This window comes from Piliocolobus tephrosceles, chromosome 11 (assembly GCF_002776525.5).
Source record: "Piliocolobus tephrosceles isolate RC106 chromosome 11, ASM277652v3, whole genome shotgun sequence".
Classification (NCBI taxonomy): domain Eukaryota; kingdom Metazoa; phylum Chordata; class Mammalia; order Primates; family Cercopithecidae; genus Piliocolobus; species Piliocolobus tephrosceles.
In genome coordinates, this window is record NC_045444.1 from 110,210,359 (window position 1) to 110,226,257 (window position 15,899).

At 44.3% G+C, this 15,899-nt stretch overlaps 1 protein-coding gene across 1 annotated transcript in view; it reads right to left on the minus strand.

Moving 5' to 3' along the window:
• Window positions 1-10,846: 10,846 nt before the first annotated feature.
• The window catches only part of AP1S3 (adaptor related protein complex 1 subunit sigma 3), a 91,401-nt gene continuing 86,348 nt past the window's right edge, over window positions 10,847-15,899 (minus strand). Inside the window, exon 5 of the mRNA XM_023222277.2 lies at window positions 10,847-10,949. Within this exon, the coding sequence (XP_023078045.2) occupies window positions 10,941-10,949 (9 nt within the window). The 3' untranslated portion in view covers window positions 10,847-10,940. The remainder of the gene's footprint in view (window positions 10,950-15,899) is intronic.

The following is a 15,899-nucleotide window of genomic DNA, read 5'->3' on the forward strand; positions in this document are numbered from 1 at the left end:
AAAAAAAAAAGAAAATTTTTTTAAAAAGAGTGGCACAGATTACGTCTTAACATCATGAGTTTGGGCCTTTTCCCAGAACTGGACAAACACTTTAAACTCCTCAAAGGCAGCCTAGTCTTGCTTTTATTACTTTGCCCTTTGGAATAGGTACTGACTTCAGCACCAACCTCAGACGAGAAGCTCACTTTCTGGTGATCTCATTACTGTCACAGATGCTGTTTCCACTCTTCTAATGAGGCTTCAGTCTCCCATTTAAACAAGAAGAAAGAGAAGGAAGAGAGGAAGAGGAAAGAAAAGAAAAAGAAAAAAAATAAAGAGAAGGCTGAAAACAACAACAAAAAAAACCTGCTTTAATGTGCTCTGCACTGGAAGTCACAAGTGAGGGTGTTTTTTAACCTTAGGTAAAGATATCTTTAATAAAAGGTTCCTTGTTCCTAGTTCACCCAGATAAAAGCAGATCAAAAAAGCCAGTACATGAGGGACAGGCCGAAATGAAAGCTTGATAGAAAATACGACATAAATTTTTGGCCACGTCTTCTATAAATTGCCTGGGGCTCTCGACACTATATTTAGCCTCCTGAATTCAAGTCTATGCCCCAAATATAGTAACTAAGAGGAGGAGCCTGCTGTAACTGACATATAGGCGACTGAGTATCTCTGAAGGGTGTAATTCACACACATCAATACCAGTCATTCCCATTTTTCTGCGTCACTCACTGTCCAGGGACAATTTTAAATCATCTGTGGGTAGATAGTTCAGCCAACTAAAATTTAAAATGTTCATAAAATAGCTCCTGTACAAATAAAACCAATGCCCATAAGGACATCTTATTATCCTTTTTGCACCTCTTTCTCTCTATTTGCTTCCTCCTTTAGCACATAGTAAGAGTCATTCATCCCAGAATGGGCTCACCAGGTCCTGATTAGGTACTCACACCTTCAGAAAATGTGTAGTGACCATTGCCATGCACCAGGCCTTTATGCTAAGCTCTAGGGATACAATGGTGATCAACATAGAGCTCCTGATCTCAAGAAAATCATAGTCTAGAGGAGAACACAGATAAATAAGCAGTCAATATTAAAGAGCCGAGATAGGAAAGCACTAGAATAGTAGGGAAGCACCTAACCATTAAGTGCTGGTAGGCAGGTGTATTAGTCTGTTCTCATGCTGCTAATTAAGGCATATCAAAGACTGGATAATTTATAAAGGAAAGAGGTTTAATGGACTCACAGTTCCCCGTGGCTGGGGAGGCCTCACAATCATGGCAGAAGGCAAATGTGGAGCAAAATCACATCCTCGATCACGTCACGGCGGCAGCCAAGAGAGCCTGTGCAGGGGATCTGCCCTTTATAAAATCATCAGATCTCACGGGACTTATTCACTGTGATGAGAACAACACAGGAAAGACCCGCCCCCATGATTCAATTACCTCCCACCGGGTCCCTCCCATGACATGTGGAGATCAGGGGAGCTAAAATTCAAGATGAGACTTGGATGGGGACACAGTCAAGCCATATCAGCAGGAATCAGGGAAGGCCTCCTGAATTGAAGCTAAAAAGAATTTAATGTCAGCCTTTTATTCAACAACTATTTCCTGAGTACCTACTCTGCGTAAGCACTGTTACAGACCCTAAGGAGACAGTACTAAATAAGACAAAATCCCTGCCCTAGGAGAGCTTATTGAAAGAGAATGACAAAAAAAGAACAATAATTATATAATATAGCTTTAGGTAGTAATAACTGCTACAAGCAACTAAAGCAAAGCAAAGAAAGTAAAAAAAGAGAAAGAACATAAAATAAAATACAGTGCATTTTATTTAAAAGTTTAAAACTAAAGAAATAGAAAATGATGAAACAGGAACAGTCACTTTCAGTGGGAGGCATTCAAGCATCAAATGGAGTCAAATAAGGAAGTCAACCATTGGCTCTTTTTATTTTAATTTTTAGAAATAGGATCTTGCTACATTGCCCAGCCTGGTCTCAAACTCCAGGGCTCAAGCAATCTGTCCATCTCAGCCTCCCAAAGTGCTAGGATTATAGGGGTGAACCACTGTGCCTGGCCAATTATTAGCTCTTTATTGCCAAATGGTGTTGGTAACAAACCATCGGGAAGCCTCTGTGAGGTACAACACTGAGCTTGTACTGCCCACACGTTTAGGGATCTTGGCTGGGTGGCTTTGCTGATGTTGGCTGGGCTCACTCACAAGTTAGTGACGGAAATCAATGCAACCGGAGCAAAACAGACACAGGGGAGAACAACTTGAGGCTAGAGATGTTGGCAGGAGCTAGATTAACATAGGGAATGGTAAAGAATTGGAATGTGAGTTAAGGTATGATGGGAAGCTTTTGGAGACTTTTGAGAAAGGAAGAGGCATGATGTGATTATTGTTTGAAAAAGATCACTTTTTAACTAGAGGATAGGTCACAGTGAGTCAAGAGTGGAAGTGATGAGCTAATTTTATTTATTGTTATAAAGGCAATATCTTAGCAATAAATGTTGGTGGCTTATACTAGACTAGTGAAGGCAGAGGTGATGGACGTAGTCAGATTTTTTTTTTTTTTTTTTTTTTTTTGAGATGCAGTCTTGCTCTGTCACTCAGGCAGGAGTGCAATGCATGATCTTGACTCACTGCAACCTCTGCCTCCCGGGTTCCAGCAACTCTCCTGTCTCAGCGTCCCGAGTAGCTGGGACTACAGGTGTCTACCACTATGTCTGGCTAATTTTTATATTTCTACTAGAGACAGAGTTTTGCCACATTGGTCAGGCTGGTCTCGAACTCCTGACCTCAGGTGATCCACCTGCTTCAGTTTCCCAAAGTGCTGGGATTATAGGCTTGAGCCACTGGGCCCTGCCAGAAATAGTCAGATTTTTAACAAACATTTTGAAGATACATCCAGCAGATCTTAGAGGTGGACTGCAGGTGGGTCAGTAAGGGAGAGGATAATCCAGCCCTAGAAGTGACTTCTGTAGGCTGGACTGGTCAGGCACCCCTGCAACAACATACAGTAGATTTCCTTGGTTGCCCCAGAGAGTTGCCCAGAGAAGTGACATTGCCCTGTTCTGCCACGCTGACAGCTGTCACCAGCAGATTCAACATAAGAGGCCTATTCTTCACCCCTGGCTGCCAGTGGGACCCAAAAAAGATGTGAGCAGGCTCAAGCGTTGGCAGTCTCGGGCTTGAATCCAGTCCCTGCCAGCTACCAGCAGCATGGGCTTTGCAAAGCTTCACCTCACTGAGTCCCAACCTCCTCTTTAAAGTAGGGGTAATACAATCTACAATACAATAAAGTAGGGGTAATACAATCTACTTCTCAGGTCCACTGTGAGGACTAAGTTGGAAAACTCTACAGACCAGCACCTACCAGGATGCCTATACTCTCCCACATTGGATACCACCATTAAGCGAATGAAGGCAGCCATCTCCAGGAATCAGGAGTTGTGAGTTGTTTAATAAGTACTTGCTGGAAAATTATTTCTGGCACTCAAGTACAATTACGAAATACCAAGTTCAAAGGTCTCTTTACAACAGGCGTTTCCAGAACCTGCAATGGGCTAAAGATGTGATGTGATTCTCCATGAGAAAGAAGAGAGTATGCAAATTTTCTAAATGCTTCTCAAGTATTTTCATAGGACCCTTATTTTCTTAAACATCTCCTGAGATGACTTGGACATTTCACATCTGGGGAAATAGTGGTATAAAAGCTTTGTGGGGCTTTTTTTTTTTTTTTTTTTTTTTTTTGAGACAGGGTCTCACTCTGTCACCCAGGCTGGAGTGCAGTAGCATGATCTCGGCTCACTGCAGTCTCCACCTCCTGGATTCAAGTGATTATCCTGCCTCAGCCTCCCAAGTAGCTGTGATTACAGGCACCCATCACCACGTTCAGCTAATTTTTTGTATTTTTAGTAGAGACGGGGTTTCACCATGTTGGCCAAGCTAGTCTTGAACTCTTGACCTCAAGTGATCCGCCTGCCTCAGCCTCCCGAAGTGCTAGGATTATAGGTGTGAGCCACCATACCCAGCCAGTACAAAAGCTGTGTATTTCAAGCCCCAAGTGTTTAGCAGAAATAGTCAGTAGCCCACTTGCCCTCTCTGAAGGGAAGTGAATGTAACAGGATCTAGTCCCAGGCTTCAGAGCTGCCAGGAGTGGCAGTTCAGAAAAGTGGACTCTGAGTCCAAGTCTAAGAGGTCCGATTTCAGCAAAAATGCTTAAGCAACATGGAACTGAGAGAAGAAGGCAAGCTGGGAGTCTGGAGTTGGCGGTCAGAAAGCAGAGGTGAAAAACCAGAATCCCAAAGGTAGAAACAGGACAACAAAAGAGAAGAGGGAGAATGGAGAAGATGGTTGAATAGAGGCCAATAAAAAAGGAAAGAAGTTCAATCTTAGTTCAAAGCAAATATTGTGACTGTGGGAACCTGACCCTCTTCCTCCTATCCTTGGCGTGTTCTATGTGGGCTAGGGGCAGGGCCTAAAGAGGCAAGTTCTGATTAGATAATTGGGATGTTCGCATGGACTTGCCAACTGGACAGAAATGGGTTGGTGCCAGGGGTATATCTTTTGGAGCACCAAACACATAGAGGCCCCAAGGAGAGGCTAGGGGAGGTGGGATCCAAGCAGGAATGATGAGAGGAGGCCATTGAAGGACCCCAAAGATGAATAACTTGCTTCTCACTGTTGCGTGAGGTTAGCCCCATTTGGCCCAAAGCTCTAACCTCTTACTGTAGGTCACGTGTTCATAGAGGAGCCCCGTGCAGGACCCTCTGTACCTCTAAGGACACCCAGGACTTTGAAGTTCCCAAAAGACACACCCACATCTCTGTCTTGCCCTCCTCCTCATGTTCACACTTCCATTCCTCCATTTTGAGCATATTCTTGGCTAATCTAAGAATATACAAAAATCAATTTTTAAAAACATCGTGAGCCAGGAATTTGGCCTTTACTCAGCTGTTTCTTTGGCAAAGTTCCTCAATGCATTTGTCATTGACCAACTCACCACTCTCCTGAACCAGTTTTTTCTCTGACTGCAGTGTGTATGCTTCAGAAGACTCTCTGCTATCACTGCATCAGCTCAATTCCACTCAGTCAAGTCCTCATCACTGGATTTGGCTGACATGTGTTGAGCAGGCATTGTCAGGCATTGAACCAAGCTCTGACATGCTTTACTTAATTTATTTAATTCCCACATCCCCACAGCAAACTTAAAAGGAAAGGAGATAATTTTTTTTTCCAGTTTCACCGATGAGAAAACTGTGAAGTTGGGTAAAACCCAAGTTCCCACAGAAAGTAAGTGCCTGAGCTGGGATTCTAACCCAGATCCGCGTGCACAACCTTACACAGGATGCTAAATAAGAAATCCTAGTCCAATTCCAATGCTGAACTGGGAATCTGGAGGTGTGGGTTCCAGTTCCAACTCTACAATTTGCTTTCCAGTTGCAAAGTCACTCACTGGGACCCTTTCTCCCTTAAAACAGAGGCATGGGATTATGACATGCATACTGAAAGCCCTTTCAGTGACAGACTAGTCTGTATGTGTAGATTATAACGGTTGTTGGTCCCTGTGCTTATTTTTCTAAATTTAATGCACCCACCCCAATCTCATCTTGAATTGTAGCTCCCATAATTCCCATGTGTTGTGGGAGGGACCCGGTGGGAGGTGGTTGAATCATGGAGGCAGTTTCTCCCATACTGTTCTCATAGTAGTGAGTAAGTCTCATGAGATTTGATGGTTTTATAAGAGGTTTCCCCTTTCACTTGGCTCTCTTTCTGTCTTGTCTGCCACCATGTGAGACGTGCCCTTCACCTTCCACCATGATTGTGAGGACTCCCAGCCACATGGAACTGTGAGTCCATTAAACCTCTTTTTCTGTGTAAATTAGCCAGTCTTGGGTACGTCTTTATCAGCAGCATGAAAATGGACTAATGCATAAAGGTTTAGGATTTTTTCCTTCTATTCAGTTTTTTGAAGCAGTCTGGGGCAATTCCCTGAATTCTTTTCTTTCTGTGTTTTCATTCCCAGGATCCATCTCCCTTCCCCAAAACACTTTCATTTCCTTGAGGGTGACTCCTACTCTGCCCTCTGAGGTGTGGGGCAGGCTCTTGGCAGTGGAATACTTCTGGGCACCTGCCTCCTTCCACAGACACAGAAGGGTGCCTTCATCTACCCTGGACAGCCAGGGCTGGGCATGACACCATACCAGAGTCATTCCGATTTAAGCTCACTGACCTCGGGACACTAGACACCACGGATGATCTCAGATCAAATCTTGTGATGCTTTGGGAGCTACAGTTCAAGGGTAGCAGAAGCTACATTACGTGGTATGGCAACTGTGCTGACTGCAGCTTCCTAGCCACACTGCTTCTGTAGAGTGACTTTGGCTGCCGTCCTGCAGCTGAGCTCCTAGAGCTACCCTGGGTCCTGCCCTTTTCCCAGTCTGGTTTTCTTGACTCCTCATCAATGTGATGTGCTTGCTAGTGTCTTTTCAGTTCTTCTTTCCTCTCCTTTCTCTTTCTCCCTTCCTTTCTCTCTTTCTTTCCTTTTTATATTAAAGCCATTGCTTGCTATCAAGAACCCTGGGTAATACTACTATTTAGATTTGAGTTTACATGTTAAATATATTCTGGTGTTTGAGAAATTTTTCCCCCGATTCTTCTGAAACTAATCTTTTTAAATTACCTTCAAATTCACTTTATAAATCATACACACAAAACTGGTCTCATTAAACTGACATGCCTTATTTTTACCTAAAAGGTTTTCACCCAAGTCAATCATCCACCATATTCTCCAGGCATCACTTCAAGAGACTTCCAAATACCAAGGTGCCGACCAGTGATTTGGCTGCTTCACCAGCTGGCAGGCAAGTGAGAAAACACTGCTCTGGCGCAGGTTTCCTAGGGCCAGTTTTGGCTTGAAATTGAGCCCCCCGCGGACCTCTCCCATCCCAAGGTTGCTGCTCTGTTACAAACTCATTCATTTCTGCCATTAGCATAATTCACCCAAGTCCTTTTTGTACTTAAGGTATTACTAAATAAGGGATGTATGAACAGACAACTGGATGAAGGAGTGAATAAAATAACAATTTTTCCATCTTTCCTGGTTCTTAAATTCAAACATTTGAAGAATGTCAACCATGATCCAGCCCTGGTTAAATTAGCTCCTATTTCTTTGTGTGTGAGGTTCTGGCCTAAATACAATCTCATCCACTGGAATTATGAAAGGGATCCTCGGAAGCTGTTTCAAGAACTCCACTTTGCTGTGGCACTGTAAATATCTCTAACATGAGGGAAAGAAGTGGGCACAGTGGTATAATGGCTAGAAATATGAGGCCCCCACATGATTTCCAGATTTTTTTATTTTTTTAATTTTTTTCTGAGACAGAGTCTTGCTCTGTTGCCCAGGCTGGAGGACAGTGGCATGATCTCAGCTCACTGCAACCTCTGCCTCCCGGATTCAAGCAGTTCTCCTGCCTCAGCCTCCTAGTAGCTGGGATTACAGGCACATGCCACCACGTCTGGCTAATTTTTGTATTTTTAGTAGAGACGGGGTTCCATCATGTTGGCTAGGCTGGTCTTGAACTCTTGACCTCGTGATCCACCCACTCGGCCTCCCAAACTGCTGAGATTACAGGAGTGAGCCACCACGCCCAGCCAATTTCTAATTTTTTTTGTCTACAAATTAAGAAAGAGAGAGAAAGGGGAGAAAAAGAAAAACCAAATATAAACCAAGCTAGCCTTCTCATATTTTGTCACTCATAAAGTGACATATTTTTAAACTTCAGAAAAAAATTATATTAGGATAATAGATATAGCGATAGAAATATACTAATAGGATTTTTTTTGGTTTTGAGAAAAAAGAATCTAGAAATTGTAGAATCAATTCAACTCAACATATTAATACAATGAGAACTAATTGGAAAACTACTATGAATTTATTCATTTGTTCTTTCATGCAATAAAAATCTGCCCCTAGGACATACCCTACTGTGAGCTGTGGGTACTGAGAGACCAGTTCCTGCCTTCTGGAGTGCCTCAGAGTTTAGTGGGGGATTTGATACATATGCTGACACAACAGCTACTTAAGAACTAAGTTAGCAGAACAAAAAAGAAGAAGCACGCTCCTTTACCTGGAAGGTTGAGAAAGTGATGCTGGGTACTAAAGATGAGAAGATACCCTCGGGCAGGTAGAAAAGGGGCCTGTATTAGTCCATTTTCATGCCGCTGATAAAGACATGCCTAAGAGTGGAAAGAAAAAAAGGTTTAATTGAACTTACAGTTCCACATGGCTGGGGAGGCCTCAGAATCATGGCGGGAAGTGAAAGGCACTTCTTACATGGTGGCGGCAAGAGAAAAATGAGGAAGAAGCAAAAGCAGAAACCTCTGATAAACCCATCAGATCTCATGAAACTTATTCACTATCACTAGAATAGCACAGGAAAGACCAGCCCCATGATTCAATTATCTCCCCCTGGGCCCTCCCACAACATGTGGGAATTCTGGGAGATACAATTTAAGTTGAGATTTGGGTGGGGACACAGCCAAACCATATCAGGACCTTTTGGGACCCTACTGCATGCCAGGCTGTTTACTAAGCAGGGTTCTAGCTACTGCAGATATGGAATTTCTGCCCTCAAAAAGTACATAGTATAGTGAGGGAGAAGACGGAGAGGACAGATGCAATAAATGCATGAATACATGAACAAATAGGTAAGCAACTAAACCAACCAATAGAATAATTTCAAATAAAGTAAGTGTTATAAAGAAAATAAAACAGGGTTATGGGCAAGACAGTGACAGTGGGGAGACAGGTTGTAACTGAACTGGGGTGATCAAGGAATAGCTCTCCGAGGAGGTGACGTACAAGCTCAAACATACAAAAATGCAGAAGAAAACACATCACATGTTAGGGACACAGCTGGATGTGGGGTACTGGGATCAGAAAGGAAGGAGAAAGCATGAAAAGACCTGGTTCTTAATGAGAACACATGGACACAGGGAGGAGAACACCACCACTGGGGCCTGTGGGTGGTGGCGGGGGTGGGGAGGGAGAGCATCAGGATAAATAACTAATGCATGTGGGGCTTAATACCTAGGTGATGGGTCGACAGGTGCAGCAAACCGCCATGGCACATGTTTACCTATGTAACAAACCTGCATGTCTTGCACATGTATCCTGGAACTTAAAAATAAATTTATATATATGTGTGTGTGTGTATGTGTATGTGTGTGTGTGTGCGCGTGTGTGTGTGTGTGTATATATATCTGGTTCCACAGCAAGGAGGGTGGACATTATCCCATGGGTAACAGAGGCCACTGTGGGGTTTACAGCGACAGAGGGGATAGATCTGATTTGTATCTTAGCTGTACTGTGCTTCATCCCAAAGAAATCACTAAGCATTGGGCCTGGGTTTGGAAATTCCTCTCAAGTTATTCTATGTTGGAAACACTAAAAAAACAAGCAGTGGGCAAACAATGAAAGCTATGTCTGATGTTTTTCAATGCAACATAATATATCCCTGATTATATTCCTGCCCAAGACTCTGAAGCCAGACTTATACAGAAATAACCACAGAAGTGACATGCAATGAGATCGATGGAACATCCTGCAATGGGAGAGTTCCCTTATCACCCTCAGAGGACGTTTGACAGGGGTGTGGCTTGCTCCTTCAGCCACCCCACTGCTAAAACCCTTAGAGGGAGCATGCAGATGGGCAGGTACAGCGGCCATGGGGAGCACTTTTGGGCTCTGGCTCCACAGCAGCGTCTAGGAGTGGGTGTCTACAACTCCCAAAGCCCAAGTGGGTGTGTGTTACAGTGTGTTCTTTCAGCTTTGCTGTCTGTAAACAGCTTGTGTTGATCAGCTCAATTAGACACACTGCCTTATCAAGAGGGCAGACGGCCAGTGTGACAGCTTTCTGTATCCCAAGTTCTTGCCCAGTATACTGGAAAAATCAGATCACATGTGGGCTTGAAGGATGAGTGCAAGGTTTTATTCAGTGGTGGAGGTGGCTCTCAGTGAGATGGGTGGGGAGTGGGAAGTGGGGATGGAGTGGGAAGGTGGTCTTCCCCTGAAGTCAGGCCGCCCAGCAGCTGGACTTCCCTCTGACTGCCCCAGCTGACTCCCCTTCTCTGTTTCTCTGCCACGTGTTCCTACATTGCTGGTCTGCTGGGGTCTGCTGGTGTCTGCTGGTGTGTTCCTCTGCTCCTCTGAACATTCAACCACTTGTGTGTGTGCCCGCTAAGGTTGCAGGTTTATATGAGCACAGGAATGGGGCGTGGTAGGCCAGAGTGGTCTTGGAAAATACAACATTTGGGCACAAAAACAGGAGTGCCTGTTCTCACTTAGGTCCACGGTCACAGGCCTGAGGGTGGAGTCCTCGCCAGGAACCCCGCCCTTTTCTACCCAGCACTTCCCTGACACCCCCTCCCACCGTATCAATACCTTATAGTATTTGGTTTCAGAAAGACATACAAATAAATTAAAGAGCATAAAAATGCCTCCTATCCACACCACACTCTGCAGAATGTGGAAGAAGGGGTGCTGCAGGCTTCCAGGAAATGGAAAAGCTTCCTCAAGAGGGGAGAAAATAGTGCCCTGGGCTAGACAGTGTACCCTGGTGTCACTTCCCTGCTATAAGTGGCCTAAAAGCAACAGCACAGGTATCAGGAGCTTTAAGGGCCCGTTCCTTTAAGAGACGTTCTTTCCATTTAAGGCAGAATATCAACAAGTTTCAAATGTGCAGTTGATTCAACATCTGCATTGAACACACAGGAGTTTCTCTTACCCCTCTCCCTCCCTCCTCCTCTTCCTTCTCCTCTCTTTCCTCTTTTAATAACCTTCTGAAAATGTAAAGAACATTCTTACCTTCCTGGCTGGCCACACAAAAATAGTCCACAGGTTGGATTTGGCCCAAGGACCATAATTTGCAGATCCCTGAGTTACGGTCTCATAATTCCTGGTGGAACAGATATGATCATTATAATGCTTTTCACACACACAAATTCTTCCACGATGTATGCTATTTACCTGTGTCATCCAATATTGGATATTATGTTTACTTTTCATTTTTTCTGAATACCATTTGAATTTTTGTTAAAAACAAAGAAATTTTACTAGAGATTTTTATTTATTTCTTTAAACATTCCAATACTACTCAATCTTTTAAGAGTTTGAAAATGCAGTCCATGGCCCCAGAGAAATAAAATATCATATTATGCCTTATTTACTGTCTTGTGGAGGGACAGGCTGGCTGTATCATATAAGGTAGCCAGGTCAGATCAGACTCTCGACACACTCGGAATCCTGTGTTCCAGGGATCACAGTTGGTCTATGGCCTTCTGAACCTGGGCAAAAATGAGGCTTATTTTGGGGTTATTCTGAATACGTCAAAAGAAGAGATTATCTTAAACCTAAGAATTTGTCTATGATTAAGTTGCCATTTTGTGAGATTTGTCCATTTGGCATCACGGATGATATTAGCTTTATACTTGCTTTGTTTGGTGAAGCAAGAATTTGTCCTTCCCAGTTGTAAGCAGTGGAAAGAAGTCATGAGAGAGCCTACGGGGAAGTGGGGGAGTAAGACCACCAGGGGGACACACCCCAACTTATTCACAGAAAGAAACCCTCTCCTTTGAATATACTATGCAATAAATGGTATTGAAGCACAATTTCTTTATTTTTTTTATTTTTATTTTTTGTGACAGTCTTACTCTGTCTCCCAGGCTGGAGTGCAGTGGTGAGATCTCTGCTCATTGCAACCTCTGCCTCCTGGTTTCAAGTGATTCTCATGCCTCAGCCTCCTGAGCAACTGGGATTACAGACATGCACCAACCTCTCTATCCCCCTATCCTCCCCACGGTCTCCATTATCCCTATTCCCCACCCCGGATAAATATGTATTTTTAGTAGAGACAGGGTTTCACCACGTTGACCAGGCTGGCCTTGAACTCCGACCTCAAGTGATCAGTCTGTCACGGCCTCTCAAAGTGCTGGGATTACAGGCATGAGCCACCGTGGCCGGCCTTGAAGTGCAATTTCTATAACCAGCTTACAAAATGCTGCCCCAGTTCTGGGCCTTTTTCTTCAATGAAGCTATTTTAGGCAACATAAAACTTCTTCCCTACAACAGGGTTAGGATAGCGCTTTTGCTGCTTATCAGAGAGCTCCAGAAGAGAAACCAAGAACAGCAGCTAGCATTTCTGGAGCACTTACCAGGTGCCAGACCCTGTCCTGAGCACTGGTGAGGAAACTGAGGCAGGGAGTAGTTACCTGCCAGAAGCCACACAGCTGGCAGGGGACAGAGTCAAGTCATGAACCCCAGCACTTCAGGTCCAAAACCCACCTTATCAATTAACTCAGGGGTTCTAGGTGCTAATTTTGAGATGTTGTTAAACGGCTTCTGTAAAGCAATTCCCGCGGCCTCGAAAGGCTAAGCAGCCAACAAGGCTGGGCAAGCCTGCCTCTCACCAGTCCCATGCAGGTCTACAGTCCCTGCTGCCTGCAGGGCAGTCCTAGCAAGGCTGATGGGCAAGCTGCCCTGGGCAATTAGAACCTTCGAATCGGCAAAATTGCCAGTCATACATACTTACCCTTTGCTTACTGTCCCCTTCGCCTGGGAACATGGAGATACGTTTTGAGTCAGAAGAAACAAAGCCTGAAGTGTACTAATTTCAAATATTGGCTGAGAGCTTTTACTCAGCTGTGTCAGTTCTGGCTCTCACCACATAATCCCAGGAAATTGAGAAGCCCTGACCTTCTCAGACACCCTACTGCACTCTGCCCACAAAACACCTTCACAGACTTTCCCTTCAACTGTCCCCTTCCTGGTGCCCACAATTGTTTTCTTTTCTTTTTTTTCTTTTTCTTTTCTTTTTTTTTTTTAGTTGATCGAGACGGAGTTTCGCTCTTGTCGCCCAGGCTGGAGTGCAATGGCACAATCTCCGCTCACTGCAACCTCCGCCTCCCAGGTTCAACCAATTCTCCTGCCTCAGCCTCCCGAGTTAGCTGGGATTACAGGTGCACATCACCACATCCGGTTAATTTTTTGTATTTTTAGTGGAGACGGGGTTTCACCATGTTGGCCAGACTGGTCTCCAACTCCTGACCTCAGGTGATCTGCCCACCTCGGCCTTCCAAAGTGCTGGGATAACAGGCGTGAGCCACCACGCCCGGCCTCCATGACTGTTCTCACATACCAAACTACTGAACAATAGCATCTGAACTGGGTTGTGTCGGGGGTCCCTAGTACCACCTCAGGCTCGATGATTCCCTAGAAGGACTTACAGGATTCTGAAGCCGTTATAGTCACAGTTACAGTTTATTGCAGTGAAAGCACATAAATTAGAATGAGGAAAAGGGAAAAGGCACATGGGGGGAAGTCCAGGAGAAACCTGGCATAAGCTTCTCACTTCCCTTCAGTGGTGTCACAGGAGGATGCATTTAATTCTCCCAGCAACAACATGTGGCGACATATGCAAAGTTATGCCAACCAGGGAAGCTCACCAAGCCTCGGTGTCTTTCGGTTTTACCTAGACACCAGTTACCTAGGTATGCGGCACCCATGTGACTGACATCAGCCACCCAGACTCCAGCCCCCTCACCCAGAGCAAAAAAGTGTTTGGCATAAATCACAAAGCTAAGATCAACCTATCTGGTCACACTGGTATGGCATGGCCCAAGGCTGGGGTATGCAGAACACTCTTATCAGGCCAAACATTCCAGGCGCTCAGACGTTATGTCTCAAGAGCCAGCCAGTTCTGGAGGCAGGTTTTTAAATGTGCAGAGCTTGAGCAACCTAGACACACAGAGTTAACCATTTCCAGTACACGTTGTCAGCAAAGAAAAGCAAATCTCCTCAAATGGCTCTATCAACAATATCAAGGAAGGCTGGGCACAGTGGCTCACAGCTGTAATCCCAGCACTTTGGGAGGCCTAGGCGAGCAGATCACTTGAGGTCAGGAGTTTGAGACCAGCCTGGTCAACATGGTGAAACCCTGTCTCTACTAAAAATATAAAAAATTAGCTGGATGTGGTGGTGCATGGCTGTAATCCCAGCTACTCAGGAAGCTAAGGCAGGAGAATCGCTTGAACCCAGGAGGCGGAGGTTGCAGTGAGCTGAGATGGCACCACTGCACTCCAGCCTGGGCTACAGAGCAAGACTCCATCTCAAAAAAATTTAAAAAAACAATATCAAGGACCAAAAAGAAACAGCAGGACCCTGACCCCTGACTCTACAGCTAAATGTGTCCAGGAGGATGTGGGGATGTGGTGGGTAGGAAACCCATGGCTATGGTTTGAATGCACTTCCTTCCATGTGAATTTGAAAGTGTGACATAGGCATTGATGTAATAAACATTAAGTAATCCATCTGGGTAGCAATATAAGCTCACAGCCCATGCCTTGCAGAAGCTCAGGTTTGAGGGAGAAATGGCCTGTTGTCCATGTAGGTTCACATATATAGGAGTCGCAGTGTTCTCTGCTCCTGTGGTACCCAATAAAATCCATTCGTGCTGGGGAAGGGAGTCATGGGGATAGTTTCACAGGAGCTGACACTGAGCTGAGCCCTGGATGGTGACCAAAAGTTACCAGGTCAACAGTGAGTGGGGCATTCCCAAGGCAGGAGACCAAAAGGTAGGATATTCCAGGTGGAGGGCTCAGCACATGCACAATAGCTTAGTGCATTTGGACTGTCATATTAATCTGATTACTTTTCTAAATCTTCTCTATAGGGTCAAGTTTGTAAGGCTAGTCGTTATAGTTTGTGGCACAGCATCCCAACCTTTTTATGTCATGCCCCTCATAGAAAATAATCCTATTTTTGGTACATTTCCTTTGGTAAAGAAAAAAGGCTCCTCTGGGGCCAAAAGATCAACACTTTCAGGTCACCTGTACTGCATTTATGTCACCCCCACAGAGCATAGCAAATGGGTTGGGAAGCCCTGGTATACGGCAGACTGCCCACAGGTAGCAGTCCTGATTTGAATATTCTGTTTTCTCTAAGGATGAGGAGGAGAGAGAAAGAGAAAGTAAGAGAGAGAAAGAGACGCCAGTATCATTTCTCAATCAATTTTCTGTTGAGTTTTGTTTTTCTAAATATTAATATTTGCAATTTTTACTAAATATACAATCAATTTCCTGTTTAGTGTGATTTCTCAATCAATTTCCTGTAGAGTTTTATTTTTCTAAGCGTTAGTTTTTTCAGTGTGATTTTTATTGGGAGCAAGTGAAGGAACCACTCCCATTGTATACACTTCCAAAGGAAACACTTGGTTATAACATGGACCCTTTATCACTAAGCCTAATTTTCTACAGCCTATAATTTGCCTTTGTCACTAAAAGGCAATTATTAAGAATAATTGATGGCTGGGTGCAGTGGCTCACACCTGTAATCCCAGCACTTTGGGAGGCCGAGGCAGGCAGATCACTTGAGGTCAGGAGTGTGAGACCAGCCTGGCCCACAGGGTGAAACCTCGTCTCTACTAACTAAAAATACAAAAATTAGTCGGGTGTGGCTGTGCATGCCTATAGTCTCAGCTAGTCGATAGGCTGAGGCAAGAGAATCACTTGAACCCCAGAGGCAGAGGGTGCAGTGAGCCGAGATCATGCCACTGTACTCCACACTCCAATCTGAGCAACAGAGCAAGACTCCATCTCAAAAGAAAAATTAAGAACAATTGAGAGAAGTCAATACTGTATAAAGGGCCTTAACTTGGCGCTCAGCCCTTTTTTATAATTGTTTACTCTAAATTCTTGTTTCATTACATTTCCATATATAAACAAGAGCACACAATGTGTGAATGAAACATATGGGGAATCTTTACATTTATCAACATGAAATACAACTGTTTTTTACTATTATCTGTTCTTCCTCACTTGCTCATCTGTTCTAAATAGGAAGGAAGGAAGGA